Source organism: Giraffa tippelskirchi, chromosome 3 (assembly GCF_054371585.1).
Source record: "Giraffa tippelskirchi isolate mGirTip1 chromosome 3, T2T-mGirTip1v1.2.pri, whole genome shotgun sequence".
Lineage (NCBI taxonomy): Eukaryota > Metazoa > Chordata > Mammalia > Artiodactyla > Giraffidae > Giraffa > Giraffa tippelskirchi.
Genome location: NC_137277.1, coordinates 114,184,702 through 114,207,403, shown reverse-complemented (window position 1 = coordinate 114,207,403; position 22,702 = coordinate 114,184,702). Strand labels below are relative to the sequence as shown.

Sequence of the window (22,702 nt, the reverse complement as noted above, 5' to 3'; positions counted from 1 at the left end):
ACAGTGAAGGAATCTATCATGCACTAGAGGCTGAGAAATAAGAAAACAGATGGTATGAAAATAATGTCTTGAGGATATCTTAGCATCTTGATATTCCAAATAATCTAAATTTCAGAAAAGCCATTGTTCCCCCAGACTCCTTCATCATTTGCACCACCTCATACATTCCTTCTCTGAACAGTATAATATTATGTTTACGTCTTTTATGACTGTAGATTTCAAAATACACTGGGGCCTGGAGCATGGTACAATTTTTTTATCTTAAAAATGTAATTAGCATAGGATAAATTCAATATTATGTAAAGAATTTGACAGGACCTCACTTAATGTATTTTAGAAACAATTAACATGTCAGAAGAGGAAGTGAGAGCACTTTTTGGTCATAAATCTGTTTACATAATTACCAGTTGAAGAAGTCAAACATTTTAGGAGGAAAAAAATGCAAGGTTAGACCCTCTTTTCACCAAAAGCAGTATTCCCAATGATGTCAGATATCTCAAATTCCTTAAGATAAGGGTTTTTTTTCATGTATACACTTGTACACATACCCCTTTAATCAGAAAGATCACATATTAAAAGTATGATTGAATAACCTTTGAAGAAAAGTAATATTGGTTAGAAATACACTGTCCATTACACATAAGGAAAGACAATTACTTACATCTGTGTGGGAAGTTATGTTCAACTCAGATGCCACACCAATATGGAGAAAGTATTTCAAGGGTGGCTATGTAGTGAGATATTAATATATAAGCTTTCCAAATATGACCATATGGGGCCACATACCAGGGCACTTTATCAGTAGAGATGCCTGTCCCATACTGCATCGTGGAGGACAGATTGGAAAACAGAAAACCTGGCCAGGGAACTGTGGCCTCAGAAGGGATTGATGGGCAGGAGGTAGATGATGGGGGAAAACAAGATCACAACCCTGCACTAAGACCGCGTAGAGAATAAATAGCACATTGGAGACATTTGGGGAGGTGGGACATCTTATCTGAGGAATTCTGGAGAAGGTAGTAAGTACTTTTGGGTAAAGTTCTAGTGGAAAACATTTCCCTGTGATAATCCAAAGCCATCTGTCCCTACAATCAGTTATTATCGTATGAACACTACCAAACGCCTAGAGAAAGCTTCTGTCTCCCAGGTGCAGTTCTCTAACTCAAGAGTCTGAGAAGCTGCCATGTATATGTGTGTTGAGTTTCAGTTTCACCTGCTGAGCTGGATCGTAGACATTCAACTGAGACCCACTGCATGGAGTCTGTGCTAATCCATTTGCCACACCATCTGGTGGTTAGGGGTAGTGGAAGCATCCTTTGCTGGAGAAGGTCCCAGCCTGTTGCCTCCATTATCACCAGCCTAGACTTCTAGACTCCCAGAATATCTAACAAGTAATGCAGCAATACTATGCATCCTTGGGGAAAAGAGGTGCTTTAGCACAAAACTGTACTTAGTTTTGTATGATATTTAAGTATATAAAGAACACTTGAAATAATGAAATATGTGAAAGACTATTTTCTCCATTAGGTCTGGGGGCGTGTGGTGTGAAGTGATGAGATGATAGTGACAAGTTCTCCCTGGGCTTTTTGAAAGAGCTATATGTAATCTGTTTTACTCGGGGAAACAATGTATTGCAGTCATTAAGCCACAAAGATGGCAGACTTTTGAAGCAGATTTGAAGTCTGTCTTGGCTCTGCTACTTATTTTTTGTGAATTAGGGCAAAATAATGAAATTTGCCACTTTCCAGATATTACCTCTTAGGATTGTTGATGCTGTATAAAGAACAATCAGCATAGCAAGTAATAGCTATTCATTCTTATACTCCTAATTCTTCTCTTACTATCTCAGAGCATATTGTATGTGCTTCTTCTCCTGGATGCAGAGTAGATATTCTGAAAATTTCAAAACAGATAAAATATGATGAGATTTTGTGAGACTGCATTAATAAAACCAACATGTGGAGCATCCTATCCACCTTGTGCTGTGGTATCCAATAACAAGGCTAAAGAACTCTGCTTGCATTTCTTTGTGCTTTGATGGTTATTCACATTGCCTACTCATACATACTCGTAAATCACTATTTTCTAAGAGGATACAAAGTTTCATGAAGCAGAATCCCCCAAGAAAAAGTGAGGGAGAAAAATGTACAACAAATATGGCATAAAATATCAAATGTCAATTGCTTCAAGGGGCATTCAGGTCATAGATTTGGGAAAATTACAAGTGGGAAAAGAGTGGGAAAGATTACTATTTCTTTTACTCTGTGGCCCTTAAACTGAATCTTAAAGCATGTGGATATGAGAAGAAATGAGTAAGACATGCAAGGTACACAATTGTAGGAAAGCATGGGTAATGGTGACTTGGATGAAATATAAAGGATTTAATAAGTCATGGTAGCAGGTGGTTTGCATAGGGCCAGGCTAAGGACCTTGTACTTTATTTTATGAGCAATGTTATTATTCACTCAGCACCATTACATATTTTTTATTTATTTGATGAACATTTATTGAGGACCTACCATGTGGTAAGTGATAGACTGGATGTTGGGCCCACCAAGATGTGTAAGGTGAGATTCCTTTCTTAAAAAATGGACACTGCCTAGAAAGAAGTATTCTATATTAAAATAAAATTATGTCCATATCTCGCCAACTTGGCTCCATTTGAAAAGTCCAATGGAAAGATATATAGTTATCCCTTACTATCCACAAAGGATTGGTGCAAAATTTGAGGATGCTACAATCCTGTGTATAAAATGCCACAGTACAGTCATTCCTCTGTATTTGACGGTTCTGCATCCCTGTATATGTGAAGGACTGATTGTATTAGAAAGCTGCATTATGAAATTAATTTTACTTAATTCCTGTTTAACCTCAATGGGCCATGTCCCAGCAACCTGTTACTGTGAATGAAGTAACAATGACCTGAAGGTAGCAAATCTTCATAGGTAGCAAATATTGCAAGTCTTGACTCCCACATGTATCATCATAACAATTCAGCCTTTCTGTTTCCAATGTCTCCCTAGCTATTTCTGGGACACCTGGAGTGTATCACATCTGAGGAGAACTGCTCTCTTCATGTTCTTCTCCTTTGATTTCTCTTCTTTGATATCCCATCGCCTACAAACTGGCCAAGGAAGGCAATTCGCCATGGCCACAGACAGCCAGCATCTTCTGATCAGTGACTGCTTCAGTGCCTATTTACTGTCCAGAAGTTTCCAAACCTACAAAACCTTCCCGGGGCTGCAATCCCTCTGGTTGCACTGCATTTCTGGCTTCACTCTGCCTCCAGAGCAATCAGGAAGACTGCCTTTCTCCCAGACAACTACATGGTTCATTTAATTTTTTTAGGGCCTGAAGCAACAGTGCTTAGGCTTTGAATCTCACAAAGTAAGAAAATAGCTTCTTTCCATTCTCTCTGAAGCCCTGTCTTCAACAGAACTCAGATCAGCTAGAATACACGAACCATTCTTCCATCTCTCAGAATTCCCACTGATTCCTCAAAATCCTTCTCAAGCCACTTCTCAAATACTGTTGGTGTTTTCACCAACAAATATTAACACTTGCAATTAGACATCTGGGTAGTGACCATCACTCTGCCAATTCAGTTGGTAGACCCAACCATTTTGTCTTTAAGTATGCCTATCCCCCCATGAGAGGCCCTGTTAGCTGGAAAAGTAATGTGAAGTGTATGGAATAAACCCAGAAAATGTACTGTATGCAAAGTGCATCTCCCAGTGAAAGTGAAAAGTGTTAGTCACACAGTTGTGTTTAACTCTGTGACCCCATGGACTATAGCCCGCTAGGCTCCTCTGTCCATGGAATTCTCCAGGCATGAATACTGGAGTGGGTAGTCATTCCCTTCTCCAGGGATCTTCCCAACCCAGGGATTGAACCTGGGTCTCCTGCATTTCAGGCAGATTCTTTACCATCTGAGTTACCAAGGAAGCTCATCTCCCAGTGAGATATCTATTTATTCAACTCTGTGGACAGCCCAGGACAGGATAAGCTGTTTCAGAAATATTAGTGCAAAGTCACTTTCTACAGTAAGGGCTGAGAAAGAAATACACACCATGTTTGACTGGAAGCCCCAAAAGAGACAACATGTGTTCAGAAATGTGTGCATCACGGCCTACTAATTTGGGCTCATAACCCCTTCTCTCCAATTACGTTCCTGGAAATGTTTTTCAGTTTCTTTGCATAAAATAATTAGTGGATGACAGGGAGCAGGCAAACCTGTGCAGGGTATACACCACACCTCCACGGAGCTAGCCAACACTTCCACAGAACCACACCGTTCCCCGGCTCTTAATATGGTTTATTATAAAATCCTTTACCTGCCTCAAAGCACTTTTCATCAAGGCTGCTTTTAAGCTGAAGCTGAGGACCAAAGAATGCCTTTAACAGAATCCTGAAATAGCTTTTAACTCAAGGCTGAGAAGAGAAAGTGCTTTTAAGCTAAAGTGCTTTCCTCTTAGGTACTACAGCATGTACCTAGCACTCAGCATTAGTAGCTGTGAGAACACCCTTAAGACCCAAATGAAAGAGACTCCATTATAGATATTCAAACCCATTATATTAATATATTACAAGTAATATTTGAAATCATTAAGCAGTTTTACTCCAACTAAATTTAAATCTTTTCTTATTGAACTATGCATTCATGCAAATAAATTGAAGTCTTACCACCTGGGATTCTAACAAATCTATGCTGATATTAGGAAGAGTACAGTGTTATTTCCTAGATTTTACTTAATCCAGAATGAGTCTCAATTTCCACACCTTCTTCACCCTAAAAAAACTTTCAACTTTTATCAATCACTGAATGACATTACCAGCTTTAGTCCCTATTAGTATGGGCTAAAAGGTAATTTTATTAAATCATTTAGATTTAATTCAATCAAATATCTGAATAAATTTCATGTATAAATTTTTCTTCTTATCCTCATCATTCAAGCAGAAATAAAAGTACTGACTTCATAGTAATTTTAACCCTGGTGAAGTTCCTTCTAAGTAAAGTAAGTAGACAACTTAATCTATAAAAGTTTTAACTTCAGAATTAACGAGTTGGACACGACTGAGCAACTTCACTTTCCCTTTTCACTTTCATGCATTGGAGAAGAAAATGGCAACCCACTCCAGTGTTCTTGCCTGGAGGATCCCAGGGACGGCAGGGCCTGGCGGGCTGCCGTCTATGGGGTCGCACAGAGTCGAACGCGACTGAAGCGACTTAGCAGCAATTGTAATAAGCTATATGCTTGAGCAGTTAAGCTCCATGGACAATTTTCTAGTTTAAAAACATAAATTGTACACAAATAGGGATAAAGTGGCAAATTTTGACATCTTTAAATTTTATTCCCTTTTCTTTTGGTAGACCCCTCAGTAATGCTAATAAAATGAGGATAGGCGAAAGGAAAAACAGAAAATATTGTCAATCCAAAATGTAAATAAACAGCCTTTGCTTAGCAAAATTTGGTCATGTGAATCATCCAAAGTGCATTAATGCAAACTAAACTGAAATACATTTCTTTCATACTCAAGTTATCATGAAACAGTCTTTACATAAAAGTAACTTTCTTTTATACCTTGTCTTCTCTTACTCATGTATTCATTCATTCACTCATTCATATGTGTTTTTACTTGGCATCCAGAAGGGAATGAAGTAGGAGGCAATAGAAATACATCTATTTCTCTAGGAAAGAGGAAAAATTATGTTTATCTTGTTCTATTGTATAAAGCTTCCTTCACCTTGAATATTCTTTTCCAGCTTCCTCTTCCTAGTAAACTTCTATTCATTTTTAGTCTTCCAGCTCAAAGTTACCAACTCCATAAAGCCATCTCTGTCTTCCTCATTCTGAATTAGTCCTCATTTTTGTATATCCCCACACTATAATTTCATTGTTTGAGCATTTTAATACCTTCCAAGGAGACCGTGAATTGTCTCTGGTGGACTAAATAGCATCTTACTTCACTCTGCTTTAAAGGGAGTAGGAAAGAAGGGAGGGAGGGCGTGAAATCTTTCAGTGGTTTTAGAATTTCTATGTATTTACAATTTCTCATTCCTCCTTGTGGAAACTCTTATGCCACTGGGTGCTCCTTTAGTGAAGACTGCCCCTCACACCAGCCTCCAGATGTTGGGCTACTCCTGTGTTAACTCTTTGAACTTCTGTTTTCCTTTTCCTTCTTAGACTACTGAGCACTCTTCAAATATTCCAGGGCTGAAATAGTCCAGCCTTGTGGTTTCAAATTCCTTTGGTAGGTTTTCTAAACCTAGTACTTCAAACTCCAGACCCTTGAAACTCCAGACTTGCACATTCAGACATCTATTTGACATCTCCTGGGATGTTTGGTAAGACATCTCACAGTTTTCTAGAGCAATCCATATATTCTCAACTCCAGGAAATGCCTCTGCTGTTTGCTGGCTGAGGTCTCTCTCCATGCTATTCTGTTCCATCTACACTCGTCAGCAAATCCCACCTTAAAAAATATTCTCAATTCAACAACTTTTAGTTGCTTCCATTGTTACCACCCTATCTAAGACCATAATCTCTTCCTGAACTATCTCACCAGCTCTCTAGCTGACCTCTCTGCTTCTTTTCCTGACCCTCTTATATACAGTCTGCACATAACAACTAGAAAGATTATTTAAAAACATAAATCACTTTACGTAACTTCCCTGCTCAATAATTTCCAATTACTTAGAATAAAATCATACTTAAAATCATATCTATTTTTCTTCCTGTGACCTATAGGATTCCACCTGCTTTGTCCACCAGGCTACATTTTCAATTTCATCCTCAACCATACTTCCTGTTTATCATCTCACTTCAGTCACACCAGCCTTCTTGCTGCTTCTCCAAGTTACCCCACTTACCCTCACTTGCTACTCCTCTGATTAAATGTTCTGCCTATGTATTGATATGGCTCGTGCCTTCACTTCTGGAGTCTCTGCTCAGTGCCATTACCTCTAAAAATTCTTTTCTGATAACACTTCTCTCTTGCTCTCTATCTCCCTGGCATGCTTTATTTTCTCATAGCACCTATCACCATCTGATATATTAACGTGCTTATATGCTTGTTTCCCCCACTTACATACAGAGTGTGTAAAGAGAGAGAGTGTTCTATTCATTATTCCATCCTTTTCAGGCATTGAAAAATAGTCAGGGATGGATTGATTGAATGGATGAATACAAAAATGCAGTAATATCCACTCGGTAAAGCCATTCTCTGTGTTGTTGTGATTCTGTGCACACACATGTTGGGGAGTGTGTGTGTATGTGTAATTTATATGTTGTGCTGCTGTAGGTAAGCACAGAAAAGAAGTATGAGACAAAGATTGGCCTCAGGGAGACAAATATAGAAAAAAAGGTATACTCATTGTTATATTTAAGTTAATAAACTCTTCTTTAAGATAAAGGTGTCTTTCTGGCTGGTGGACCCACCAATATGTGCATTGCATTACTTGGATCAAATGGAGTTGAGATCTATTTTTAATGAGTTTGGGAGCTTAAAAGGAGGGGCCAAAGGACGCTTTATAGAAGCCTTGTTTGTGGTTGAGGGTGTAACTGTGAAAGGTGGAGACTGCTGAAAGCCTGAAAAGAAAACGAGGAGGAAACATGGAAAGGACGGGGGAAGGACTCTCCGTACTGTCTGGATGGCAGCAGGCTGTCTCTGACCCTCATCTTTGGCTGATCTTGTCAAGGGGTGCTGCCCTTGAAGCAACTGTCCAACGTTGACTGGAAGCTCCAGATCCCAGCCTTCCTTTGTTGCAGGAGATCTTCTCCCTAGAGCCTCAATCAGTCTCCTCCAGGCCAGTCTTTCCAGGGTAGACATTATCATTTTCCACCAGTGACTTTAAAGTCTGTTAGATCACATGAGATACAAAAATATGAATAAACATGTGGGAAGAACTATACACAGAAGTGTATATACTTAAAATTCCTATTTATTTAGATTCCAAACTACTTGAAAGTTAAAATAATTAAGCTTTTTCCTGGACTTGCCACTTATGAGAAAAAAAAAAAAAATCACGAGTAAACAAGTCAATGAGAGAGATTTACTTCCAGTGTATATTAAGAGGCTCAGCAGAGAATCAGTGCAACTTTTGATATCTGTGTAACAAAAAGCAATAGCTGATATTTTTGATCATAGCCCTGAGGTATTATAAGATAATTCAGTACCTTCTGAAGCTCTTAAACATATATTAAATTCAGTGCTAATGTTTTAGCATTAAACGTATTTCTCTGCATCGTAAAGACATAAGCCATTAGTAAACTACAGTACTTAATTTAAATTACGTATTTCTTCAAATATTCTCAGTAAGGTTGTGGGAGAGTTATATGATGGGGGCTGATATAGTGAGTATTTTAAAGGTAAGGAAAAGAAAAATGCAAGAATGGAAGTAGAGAAAACGTAAGAATAGAGATAGAATTCCTTGATAAGTTATCTAAAAGTTTTGGTCTGGAAACCTACTCTCAAAGGGAAACTACATGTCACTTACAGTTTAAAGACAAAGGATGAAATCACCTAAATTGCTGAAATTACCCATCTTGAGAATTTTAGAGGCATTTAGAGGCAGAAAATTTCCTAGTGAATGCTGTCTACTAAGGAGGCTACAAGGGTTGTATTTTTTCTCATTCCAACCCATTTTTTAGACAAAATATCATTCTTTTGGACATCATCTATTAGAACTTCAAATCTTGAGTAACTGATGAACAGAAGTCATTAGGACATTGGTGGTGGTGGAGGTGACAGTGCAAATAGTATCCTGTCCCTCTCAAAGTCACAAGACAGCAAGACAGTTGCTGTATTTCCTTTTTCCTACTTCTTGGCTCTCCTGAGAATTTTGGATTAAGCCTTTCTAAGACTGGTCCTTCACCTGCAGTAATTTCTTTGAGGAATTAATAAATTACTTTTATTTTTTAATCCAGTGTTTTTATTTGATTTTGGAGTATAGTTGATTACTATTCTAAAGAGCCTCTTGAGGGTGAAGGAACTAAAGAATTTCTTGATGAGGGTGAAGGAAGAGAGTGAAAGAGCCACCTTAAAACTATTAAAAAAACAAAACTAAGATCATGACATCCAGCCCCATTACTTCATGGCAAACAAAAGGGGAAAAGGCAGAAGTAGAGACAGATTTCCTCTTCTTGGGCTCTAAAATCACTCAGATGGTGACTGCAGCCATGAAATCAGAATATGATTGCTTCTCAGCAGGAAAGCTATGGCAAACCTAGACAGTGTGTTGAAGAGCAAAGACATTAGTCTGCTGACAAAAGGTCTGTATAGTCAAGGCTATGGCCTTTCCAGTGGTCACATAAAGGTTGTGAAAGCTGGACCATAAAGAAGAAGACAGAATGCCAAAGAATTGATATCTTCTGACTGTGGTGCTGGAGAAGACTCCTGAAAATCCCTTGGACAGCAAGGAGATCAAACCAGTCAATCTTAAGGGAAATCAACCCTGAATACCTGTTGGAAGGACTGATGCTGAAGCTGAATTCCAGTATTTTGGTCACTGATGCAAGCAGCTGACTCATTGGAAGAGTCTCTGATGCTAGGAAAGATTGAGGGCAGAAGAAGAGGGCATCAGAGGATGAGATGGCTGGATGGCATCACTGATACAATGGGCATGAACTTGGGCAAACTCCAGGAGATGGTGAGGGACAGGGAGGCCTGGTGTGTTGCAATCCATGAGATTGTAGAGTCAGACATGACTGGGTGACTGAACAGCAGCACTGTTGATTAACAATGTTGTGCTAGTTTCAGATATACAGCAAAATGATTCAGTTTTAAATTACTTTTGTTGTTGTTGTTCAGTCGCCCAAGTTCACGTCCATTGCATCGGTGATGCCATCCAGCCATCTCATCCTCTGACACCGTCTTCTCCTTCTGCCCTCAATCTTTCCCAGCATTAGCAGCTCTTCCTATGAGTCAACTGTTTGCATCGGGTGACCAAAATACTGAAGTTTCAGCTTCAACATCAGTCCTTCCAATGAGTATTCAGGGTTGATTTCCCTTAATATTGACTGGTTTGATCATCTTGCTGTCCAAAGAACTCTCAGGAGTCTTCTCCAGTTCGAAGGCATCGATTCTTTGGCACTTCACCTTCTTTATTACTTTTTACTCTTTATTATTTTGCCTTCTAAAATTACTTCTGGTTCCCAGTAAATTCTTTGAGTTTCCTCCTACCCCCTTCCTTTGACATCATTTGAATAAAATTTTCTTTGCTTAAGATAACCACAGTGCTTTTTTTTTCTATTGTATCCAGAATCTTCAATGAATATGCCTCATTACCAAAATAACTGTCCAATGTGTGTATGTGTGTGTGTGAATGTTTGAACAGTTCAGTTTTTTTTATTATTGTTTTCTCTCCCTCTCTTTATTTCTTCATGTGTGTAGTTCTATGGGCTTTGTTTTTCTGCTTTAAAATTTACTAGAGTAGGTGCAGTGAGCCTCTCTCCTGATAACAGAATAGCATCATTTTGAAAAGCATGTGGAGACTGTCTCCCTGCATAAATGATGATAACACCGTCACATTATTTTAACATTTAACTGCCTCTATTGAGTAGTTTTCCTCGTAGTTTTGATTCATTTGGAATCTAACTGACAAAGATCCCATTACTGGCTGTTCTTTCCATAATTTGTCAAAAAATATATAGCAGAGATGAGGGAGAATGAAGCTAATTTGTAATCTGGGAGACTTAACCTGGTTATGCTGATGAACTAACTAAATCGGTCAAAAGTTTGAGCACTTAAAGATTAAAAACCACCATTCTCTAGTTAAACTCTAATTCATTATGTAAACAACATGCTTTGTAAGTGCAGTCATGTGGAAGGTCTATTTGTTTTTCTCACCAAAAGATGCTTTCAAAGAAAAATTACAGAAAATGGATTTTCTCCAACCAATGTGTTGCCTGCCACCCCTGGTACAAGTGCTGAAGCAAGAGAACAAAGATGTAATGATCACACCAGCCAAGGCCATGGGCATGTACAGAGTATTCCAAAAATATTGGCACCCCTAGCAAGAGGTGTTTTCTAAATACAAAAAGTTGTTAAGAGAGGAAGAAAGGATTACCAGTGAGCCCACAGATGGAACTATAGGTGGGGAGCCGGGAACTCAGGGTTCCAGGACTGCTCCCTTTTTTGGAATGCCATAAGGAGGGGAAAAGCAGAAATAATACTTAAAGTTGTGCCAAGATAGCAGGCATGGATGTTTAGGGGGCAAAAGCTAGGTCATCAATGCTTGCCAGGAAAACAAAACACCTTCTTTCTCCCTCCCCCTTTCCTTAACACAGTTTTAAGATAGAAGGTTCTGTGCTTCAAACATGTTCCTATAGTTTAATGGTCTTCCTTGGTGTATCAAACTCTGAAATCTTATCAGATTTACAGATGGGTAGCAATCCTACAATAGCCCCTAAACTGTACAATGATATCTTAGCTAAATCTCTATGATTTACTTCCTTAGCACTTTTGATTTTACAAAGTCATTTCATATGTATCTTCATCTCCTCCACGTACTTCACCATGTAATCTTAAAAGCTTATGTTGTAGTCGGTTTTTTTTTTTTAGTTGTAATTGATAGAAACTTGTTCAAACTGCAAACGTAAGAATGGAATTTATTGGACTATTTGCCTGAAAAGTCCAAGAGACGAGGATAGCTTCAACCATGACTGGACCTGTTGGCACAAAATGCTATCAAATCTTTGTCTCCTCCATCCCTCAGCTCTCTTTTCCATTCTGTTGGCTTAATTCTCCAGGATGTTTTCCCAGAAGCTGGCAGTATAACTTCTAGGAGCTCAGACTCATATCCTCATAGTTTACCAATTCCTACAGAAAGAGGGCCCCTTTTTCCCAGTAGCACTTAAAAAAAAAAAAGCCCTCAGTATTTGTGAGACCAGATCCACTTGGATCATGTGTTCATATCTGAACACATGTTCATATCCCTGTGGCCAAGGGAAGAAGTGCATGTTTATTGCTAGAGCTGGAGCTGATGGGGTCAGCACTACTCAAAACAAATGGCAGCAATATGAGGAAGTATCATCCTCATAGGAAAACCAGCATGCTCTTACTGGAGGGTAGAAGAATAGTTCCAAGGCCAGCAAAACCAGTAGACGTGCAACATACTCATCCTAACCAATGTCACCCGTAACAGTGGGTCTCACTGAGTTATTTACAATCCTGGCACCTTCTCCTCTGATTGTAAGCCCTCTTTTGGAACGTTGTGGACAGTGCTATGTCCATGTTCTTGCCAAATTTGTTTGGCTGCATTAAACTGAAAGTGTTAGTGTTAGTGTTAGTGTTAGTGTTAGTCACTCAGTCATGTCCGACTCTTTGTGGCCCCATGGACTGTAGCCCGTCAGGCTCCTCTGTCCATGGGATTTCCCAGGCAACAATACTAGAGTAGGTAGCCATTCCCTTCTCTAAGGGATCTTCTTGACCCAAGGATTGAACCCAGGTCTCCTGCATTACAGGCCCATTCTTCACTGTCTGAGCCACCAGGGAAGCCTTCTAATTTCTAATGCACCCCATGGCAACCATATATGGTGCATCATATATATGGTATATATGGTATATATATGTCATCATATATATGGTGCCATATATATGTATCAGGAAGTGAGGAGCTGAGGTGTCTCTGTTTCATTCACCTCTCCCTGCACATTAGTTTCTGTGCACACTCACTCATTGCACATAGCCATCTCCCCGAATGGCTCCCCTTGCCCCTCAGTGTCTACATCTAGACAGACTTACAGTTCAAGTCCCTGGAGCAGATAGTATCTCTGATACCACCTCAGTCTGTAGCGTCCCCATTCTAAAACTTTTAGAGGGAGAATTTCACTGACCCAGCTTGGGCCACATGACAACCTTTAATTTAATCAGGTTTACCCAGAAGGTATGAGCTCCCTTGGTGGCTCAGATGGTAAAGAATCTGCCTGCAATGCAAGAGACCCGGGTTTGATCCCTGGGTCAGAAAGATCCCCTGGAAAAGGGGATGTCTAACCACTCCAGTATTCTTGCCCGGAGAATTCCATGGACAGAGGAGCCTGGTGGGCTACCATCCATGGAGTCGCAAAGAGTGGGACTGGATTGAGCGACTAACACTTTCACTTTTTATTTTAACCTGGAAAGCTGGGTCCTTCTTCTACAGAGCCTTAAAGTGAGTGTAGTCCCTTACTGGGTGAGTGTAGTTCTTTAAAGTCAGGATATAAATGAGGTGATTTTTTTTTTTTTCTTTTTTACCTTTCTGGTAACCAGTAAAAGCAAACATTTCCCTTCTGTCTAATGAAGTTCAACATATATCAAATATTTTTCCCCCAGGGTGCTATTGGCAATCTGGGAAGGGTTGTTTTCTCTCCCCAGGAGGGATTGCCTGCGCTTACCTGGACCACCCAGTAAGTGGCAGTAATGCACCTCCCCCACCTCTGGCCTCAGAACAACTGAAAGTAGCCAGTAGTGCCCCTCACCCTCTGTAGAGCATTCTGGCAATCAAAAAATCAAAAATACCCTGTAGTTGAAATTTTCTGCTCTCCACCCCACTCAAAATCCTTCCCCCAATCCTGTCTTTCCTTATAATTAGTGAATCTTCATCACTAACCTGCTAAAAAGAAGTCTATTTGCTGTCTCTACTTCTCACCTTCCCTTCAGATCTTGACCACAAGCCTCTGCTTTTCTGTTTCATTCTACAAAAGCCATTTTCCTTTTGATCGCCAATAACCTCTTAATTTCACCTTGATTTCTCATCAACATTCTGTTCTGAAATACCTATCCTCACTCCTAAATAGCAATCTCTCTATTCTTCTCCAAACCCTCGGGTTTCTGCATCTTAGTCTGCTTTAACCAAGCAAAAAACTTAAATCCTCTTTGCTTGGTGAGTTAGCTCACCTCCTGCATCCTGTCTGCACATCCACAGAATCACTGCATCTCTCAGGTGTCTGAGTTGGGTCCTTATCTTTTTTTTTCATCTAGAGCCCGATGTTTTGGGCAAATGACAACTATGGGCAAATGACTCAATATCCTTGTGCCTCAGTTTCCACTCCTATAAAATCAGGATGATAATAGTGTCTACCACCAAAGGGTTACAATTACTATGACGATTAAGTAAGTTAGAATAAAGTACTTTGAACTTTGCCTGGATGAATGTAATAAGTCTTTGCTATTATTATTAAACACCCTTATAATAGCACTATTTGCATCATATTATAATTGTGAGAGCTATTCTTCCACGCAGACTGTAGGAGATCATGCTTCATGCATCATTGCATCTTCAGGTTGGAGTGCAATGTCTAGGCTACAGTGGGCATGTAATAGAGAGTTATGAATGAATGTCAGTCTTCGAATTCTTTATAGTGCTCAGCATATGGTAGGTGCTCATGAAATATTCACTGAATAGAATTAAATAGATTTGAATTGATCTGTAGAGAATACATAATAAGAAGTGCTATAATATAACATAAAACATAATGACTTTAAATTTTAAGGTGAGATAAATTTCCTTTGAGTCTCTTCCTTAAGCTTGATTCTAAATGGATGTGTAATTCCACATTCTAACCAAATTTAGAATTTTTTCTCTATTTATTTGCTCCCCAGTTTTGGTTTCCATGTCCTATCAAGTCTCTTTGTTTTCATTCTCACAGCATAGCTTAGTTCACCAAAACTCCAGACTCCTATTATCATTCTTTATCAGTAAGCTCTTGCTGCCTAACAAACAGACATAGAATCTCAGTGGCAAACAGCAAAAAGCACTTATTTTTCATGTGTCTGTGGCTTGAATGGACAGCTCTGCTTTACATTGTAGGTTTGACTGGACTTGTCTCCTCAATGAGGGTCAGCCTTAGTTCTGTGCGGTATGTATTTACTCTGCAGCCCGGACTGAAGGGGCAGCTGCTACCCAGGGAAACTCTTGTTTCGGCAGTAACAGAGAAGCAAGCACAGAAATCTGTAGCATGTCTAAAGACCTCAGTCTTGAACTGAAACATAGTCATTTCTACACAGGCTACATTGTCCAAAGTAAATCATATGGGTAAGACCTCTATCAGTGAAATGAAGGAAATAAATATCACCCTCTCTAGTGAGTTTTACCACACAGTCACATGGCAAAGGTGGTGAAAGTATAAATCTAATTCAGAGAAGAGAAGAATTATCAATGATGACTAAATTTACCACAAACCTATCCTGATTCTGGTCTTCATAACATCTGCATATGTAACCACATTAGCTTCTTAACAGATCTTTTGTGTTCAGTCTTCACCACTACATGTGCCCCCCCTCCCCCACCATTTGGTTATGAATATTTTGGTTATAGGTGGTAGAATATCCAGTTAAAAATTGCTTATATTATCTTATATAATAAGAAGTATAGAGAAAGTGTTTTAGGACAGGTTTAGAAGTTCAACAATATCACTTAGGTTTCAGGTCTTTGTAGCTTCTCTTTTTTAATCATGTTTAGCTTTGGCTTGCAAACTTCTTGTCTCATGGTGACAAGATTACAGCAGTAGCTCCAGGCATTGCAAAGTTGCACCTTGATGTTCATGAAGGAAAAAAGACAGAATTCCTTCATGTACCCCTCTCCTTTCATCAGGAAAAAAAATCTTTTTTAGTTTCCCAAGTCATATCCCCTTGCATAGAACTCTCTAATTTTAAACTAACTAAATCTACATGATTGAAGGCAGGAGGAGAAGGGATGGCAGAGGATGAGATGGTTGGATGGCGTCACCAACTCAATGGACACGCGTTTGAGCAAGCTCTGGGAGTTGGTGATGGACAGGGAAGCCTGGTGTGCTGCAGTCCATGGGGTCACATAGAGTTGGACATGACTGAGGTACTGACCTGAACTGAACTGAAAGTTACAAAGGAAGCAGAAGTCAATGGAGACCATTTGAACATCAGAATCTGTCTTATAAGTGGACTCTAAAACAAGAAAGAAGTTGGGAGGGAAATGACGTATGTATAACAAATCAGTCACATTTTCATGTTCTCAGATAAATGCCTACTTGACTTAAGAGTTAAGACTCCTCATAACACAAACTTTATCTCCTCTTAAAGCTTCGTACATGAAGATCTCTCTAAATAAGAAAAAGTGTATGTTTCCCTTTGTACAATGACACCAAGATGATTCTTCTCATCACTCTCTCGTCACTGATTGTTTACCTCTCCTTCATCTTCCCCAAATGCCCTTTTTGTTCTCTTCCTTACATCTCCAAGCTAAGTCTTACTTAACCTTGAGGACTCAGTTCTTCCCTGGGAAGTCTTCCATGAGTGCTCAAGGCTGCTCAGATGCTCCTCCTAACATGTTCCCATTGGATCTGTGCTTCCCTGGGAATAGGATACTTCATGATGACATGTTCTTACTTATTTACTTATATGATGTCGCCACTAGACAAGAAATGTTTAGAGCTTTGGAAAGGAGCCTTTACTATTGTGCTATCAGTGCCTTTCCTAGCTCCTGACACAGAGCAGGCACTTAGAATTTCTTTTAAATAACAGAATGAGTGAAGGAGTAAATACACTACAATATCTTCATCTTTTTCATTTTCCTGTATCTACCTATGAGCTTCCCTGGTGGCTCAGACGGTAAAGCGTCTGCCTACAATGCAGGAGACCCGGGTTCAATCCCTAGGTCGAGAAGATCTCCTGGAGAAGGAAATGGCAACCCACTCCAGTATTCTTGCCTGGAAAATCCCATGGATGGAGGAGCCTGGTAGGCTACAGTCCATGGGGTCGCAAAGAGTCGGACACGACTGAGCGACTTCACTTTCACTTTTCACCTATCAGCAAAAAAAAAAAAGAAAGAAAGAAACCTTTCTCCAGACTTTAGCATCATCTTCATTCAAGAATCTGTCTTTCTTGAATGATCTCCATCTCATAAATCCTCCCCTCAACCTCCCCCTTTCCACATACCACCTTTGCACTAAATGGCAGAAAAAAACCTTATACTTTAGAACATCTTTCTTTTCACTAAGTACTTTTTATGATACCTGCTACATATTCTATTTATTATATTATAATTTATTATTTATTAACAGAATATTTCTGTTAGCCCTACAGTATTATAAGCTTCTTGATATCTTTATCACAACCTAATATGCCTACTCATTGCTACAACTATAGAGGATACTCAGTACATATTTCTGAAATACATTTGAATCATGACTATCATTAAAAGATTTTATTCTGTATGACAGTTCTTCCTTTCTGTAATCTCTGACCAGTTTAAATGGTCAAATCTGAAGTTCTGGATTATTTTTCTTAAATAATATTTTATGTTATTCTTTCTTATGTTGGTGACTTACTGTTTCTGAATGAATCTTTGTTACTAGACCAGATATTCAAAGCAAATATTCATGATTATTTCCCACTTCTCTACACTATGTTGATGTGTGTTTTGAGCTTGTCTTCTTTCTGCCTCTTGGACAAAGACGCACATTTCCACATTAAATTGCATTATTATTAGTGCTGTAGCCTTAACTTTTTCCCTCCCTGCTGAGTTGTACTCAACTCAAGCCATCACCTTTCCTAAGAAATTGATGAAAATTGTGATTTCCTTGAAGTCTCACCACAATCTATGTTGACTGTCCCTTTGAATGACATATAATTTACCATTCTATTATGCTTTTATTTTCCCCCACTTATGCTAAAAATATAAAGAGATAGAAATACCAGACCACCTTACCTGCCTCCTGAGAAACCTGTATGCAGGTCAAGAAGCAACAGTTAGAACTAGACATGGAACAACAGACTGGTTCAAAATTTGTAAAGGAGAACATCAAGGCTGTATATTGTCACCTTGCTTATTTAAGTTAAATGCAGATTACATCATGAGAAATGCTGGGCTGGATGCAGCAGAAGCTGGAATCAAGATTGCCAGGAGAAATATCAATAACCTCAGATATGCAGATGACACCACCCTTATGGCAGAAAGCAAAGAGAAACTAAAGAGCCTCTTGATGAAGGTGAAAGAAGAGAATGAAAAGACTGGCTTAAAACTCAGCACTCAAAAAATGAAGATCATTTCATCTGGTCCTATCACTTCATGGCAAATAGATGGGGAAACAATGGAAACAGTGACAGACTTTATTTTCTTGGGCTCCAAAATCAGTGCAGATGGTGACTGTAGCCATGATGTTAAAAGAGGCTTACTCCTTGGAAGAAAAGCTATGGCAAACCTAGACAGCATGTTAAAAAGCAGAGACATTACTTTGCTGACAAAAGTCCATATGGTCAAAGCTACAGTTTTTTCTAGTAGTCATGTATGGGTGTGAGAGTTGGACCATAAAGAAGTCTGAGCATCAAAGAATTGATGCTTTTGAACTGTAGTGTTGGAGAAGACTTTTGAGAATCCCTTGGACTTCAAGGAGATCAAACCAGTCAATCCTAAAGGAAATCAATCCTGAATATTCATTGTAAGGACTGATGCTGAAGCTGAAGCTCCAATACTTTGGTGACCTGATGTGAAGAACTGACTCATTAGAAAAGATCCTGATGCTGGGAAAGACTGAAGGCAGGAGGAGAAGGAAATGACAGAAGATGAGATGATTGGATGGCATCACTGACTCAATGGACATGGTTGGAGTAAATTCCAGGAAATGGTGAAGGACAGGGAAGCCTGGCGTGCGGTAGTCCATGGGGTTGCAAAGAGTCAGACACGACCAAGGGATTGAACAACAGCAACTGTGCTATAAAATATGTTTTAACTTTTTGAAAACGTCTACTGATGAAAAAGATGATGTCTTATAGTCAATGATTCAATAAATATTTATTGAACTTCTAGTATTTGCCAAAGAGTGTCGAGTTACTGGGAATTCAGTAATGAAGAAAATAGGAATAGTCCTTACTCTGTTGGGTTTTGCATTCTAAGCAAGGAGAGCAACTAACGAGTAAACATATCAATCTAATATGTCAGATGGAGTAAAGTGCTCTAAGAAAAGTAAGCTGCGGGCAGCGTGGAGATTTGTTATCAGCAGAGGTTGCCAGTTTTTTAAAAGGTGGATAGGAAAGGCTACAATAAGAGGATGACATTTGATCACCTGGGTAATTGATTTCCACACAGAGGAAATAATAAGTTCAAAGTCCCTGAGGCAGAAGTGTGCTTGGCATGGACAAGAATCAGTGATGTAGACAGAGTGGCAGCAGCAAGTGATGAGAGGAGAGAGGAGAGAGGAAGCAAATGAAGTCAGTTAATTGGTGGAAAGTCAGGTCATTTCCTGCCTTGGAAGTGATGTCAAGGAATTAGACTTCACTGCATGTGAGATGGAAAGTCCTTGAACCTGCTAAATATTTGTTTCATTGTCAATAATCAACATCTCTGCTGTTTAAAAAGGTTCTGGAAATGGATGGTGGTGATGGTTGCACAACAGTGCACAAGTACTTAATGCCACTAAACTGGACACATAAAAGTGGTTAAAATGGTAAATTTTATGTTATATATATTTTATCACAATTTTTAAACAATCCTTGAGTGAACACCATGGACCCAAAACTGTGCTTGACCAAAAGAACAGTATAAGCAATGCAGCACTCAGAATCTGCTTTGAGAAAATACATTCCATATATTATAAGCAAAAATACACAATGCAAGGTAGCATAAATCATGTTCCAAATGAGAGAGGTAGGCTAGAATTTCACACAGTGTTCTTGGAAACATTAATCTGGAGAGATGCCCTTTGAAATAAAAGGATCTTACTCAAATAAGTTTGGGAAATAGTGCATCCTTCAGTCCTGCCTGGAGATTCCCAGTGCACATTGGCATAACAGAGGCTCTGAAAATAAGTACACATGAAAGAAACCTGTTTAACTTTGTTTAACCCAGTGTTGCTAAATCATTTTGATTATAGGCTTTCCCCCTCAAATCGCCTATTAACATCCTGAGAAACTGGTATTCCAAAAAACCTATGTTACAGGAGACATAAAGCTGAGATAGGAATTCTGGATAGAGTTTGCGGAGAAAGAGCTATCTGAGCTGAGCCCTAAAAGAAAGGAGATACTTTAATTAGAGAAAGGGCAAATTCGAGGCAGGAGAAATGTGAAAACATTCACTTCAAAGTATATCTTCTGGAACTTGCTTTTTTCAAATATCATTGTGCCACTGAATGAATCTAAATACACTAACAACATCATAATTTTGATGACTGTTGATAAACTTCTTCTCAAACACTGAGATACCAATTCACTAAGATTCATTAATTTGTCGAAGTTTTCTTAATTCCTAGTCATTATTTTATAGACAGCGAAATTAAGCCCAGAGAGACTATAACTTACTCAGTCATCCCTGCCTAATCGATGGCAGAGTGTTCATTTTCTTTCTCTAGGGCCAGAGTCCTGTTCCATAAAGGAGGGAGCTATGGTCCTTGCATGTCGGCAACAGACACTTTGGAATTAAAGCAAAAAATCGATTCCAATGCAAGATGCAGATTTCATCATTCAGTGGATATGGAAACAGAATCAAATTAAAGAACAACGCAAGCTTGGATTTTAATGGAGCTCATTTTTGTTTCTTTTGCAGATCAAATTTTTGGCTCTCATCTGCACACACTGTGTGAACGTGAAAATTCCACAGTTCCACGGTTTGTAAAGCAGTGCATTGAAGCTGTCGAAAAAAGAGGTGGGTAACTGAATGTACAGCCATTCCCCCAATACTGCACCCTCTACACAACCAGTGCTCACATTAACAGCACCACTTGATTTGTCTGGAAAGCCATGCAATTAAAACCTGACTGTTGCTAATCAGTTAAGAGGATCAAGTTTCTTATTAACTTCAGTTTGTTTTCACAATAGGGACATCAGCAATTCCCACTAATGTTCTTTTTTTAATATTTTGCCGTCTGACATGTTGTTGATTCAATTGCAAACTTCTTGTTTTCCCGCCAGTGATAAAACATTCATAAAATATCAGTACTCACAGTGTTAGAACCCTCCTAGCATTCATGCTGGTAGATATTGTGCCAGAACAAATTTTGGTAAGCCCCCGTTACCCAGTGAAACAAATAGTGCTCCTACTTGAAAACAGTGATGTTCCATCTTCCATGTGTATCTGTTCAACACAGAATATGCCTAACTAGTTCCAGGGATGACCTTTGACTTCTATATTTCAACATTCTAATTTTCATATGAAATTATCTCATCTTAGGGGAACAAAGCAAAACCCAATTGACTCATTATTTCTATGGTAGTCTATCTGTAGGGTTTTTCCTTCAGACTCTGATTTCATTCATTCAAGGTCATTTTCCCTGGAAGATACATACAGTAGATGCAGAATCTCAAAAATGATATTATATAAAAATGTGAAGCTTCATCACCATCTGTTACAAGTTTACAACATATTCCCAGGATCTAGGGGGATATATATCATGTAAAAGATAGAGGTATTTTCAGAAAAAGAATTGGTGAATCTATTCCCCTTTTCAGCTCCCAGTCTCTTAAAACAATAGAACCAAGGGAAGAAATCTTTACCAAGTTATCTGCTAGGGAAAAGCCATTTTAATTCTCTCAATGTTACCTGGCTTTATTATAGAAACATAATAAAAATGGTCTGCAATTTCAAACTCCTGGAAATTCATACTTTAATTATACTGTAAGGACAGCCTTGGGATCCTATTATTCCCATATCAGTAGGGAATGAGAGAATAACAAGAAGGGGACAAGTGGGTAGAGAGAGTGAATAAAGTGAGCAACTTTGGGGAAAAGCATATCAACACATCAGAGAGAAGAGCTGAGAGTTCAGTGAGAGAATAGAAAATAGTAAAAGCAGAATAAACACAAGGAGAGGTATCTGTGAGGAGTGGAATCAATTGGAGTTTAGAGAGAAAAGTCCTTTTATTGCATGTTGCAATCTCATTTAATTGTGTAAGTACATATTTTAGGAATAAATATTATTTAATAAATATTTAGAGCCAAATGGATCACTGAAAATGTTATAATGTTATTATTGCCAATAGTTAAATTATCATCATTTTCTGGAAATCTTCACTCACTTATAAATACTCAGTACTGACAGTGTAAGCACCGTCATATTAGAACAAAAATCCAAATAGGACTTTGGGGGAAGCTGTGCATAATAAGATGTGTGCACATTTAAAAAAGGATTTTATACCTCTCTATTTCTGTATATACCCCAGGCAAAATGAAAACTCTGCTAGACCCAGCCTTGTGGCATGCAGATACCATGGTACTGCAGAATTGAAAATGCCTATAAATAGAAACTGTATGTTTTGTTCATGGCACTTTATTGGTGATTTTTAATAAAATAAGACCATGTTTTTGCTGACAGAGGCAATCATATTTGGCCTTATATTTCATCGTCCCAATGTTTTCTCTTAAAATGAATTTGTAGATTCAGCACTAGATAGGCACTAATCACATATAATGATTATTAATATAATTCCTAAATGTTTTAATTAAAACTCGAAGACTACAATTCCATAAAGCAACATATAATTCAAAGCATTTTGGCAATATCAGCTTAAAGGAACTCTATGGAAATGTTGAACAAAAACTGAGAGGCACAAGATAAACCCGTCACATTGCTGCAAGATTTACAAGTGTGTGCTGTTGATTATATTTCTCTATGATCATTTTGTTGGATTAATATTCTTACGTTTATACGCCAATTCTGTTTACTCAAAGTGTTGTTTTTGCTAAATTCTGGCATAAAGCACCTCAGTACAGAAATAATTTATGTGAATGTAAGTCCAATGTTTATGCAGGTTTCTGATGA

At 38.6% G+C, this 22,702-nt stretch overlaps 1 protein-coding gene across 1 annotated transcript in view; it reads left to right on the top strand.

Moving 5' to 3' along the window:
* The window catches only part of ARHGAP15 (Rho GTPase activating protein 15), a 687,458-nt gene that overhangs the window by 415,932 nt on the left and 248,824 nt on the right, over positions 1 to 22,702 (top strand). Inside the window, exon 10 of the mRNA XM_081584873.1 lies at positions 20,492 to 20,590. Within this exon, the coding sequence (XP_081440999.1) occupies positions 20,492 to 20,590 (99 nt within the window). The remainder of the gene's footprint in view (positions 1 to 20,491; positions 20,591 to 22,702) is intronic.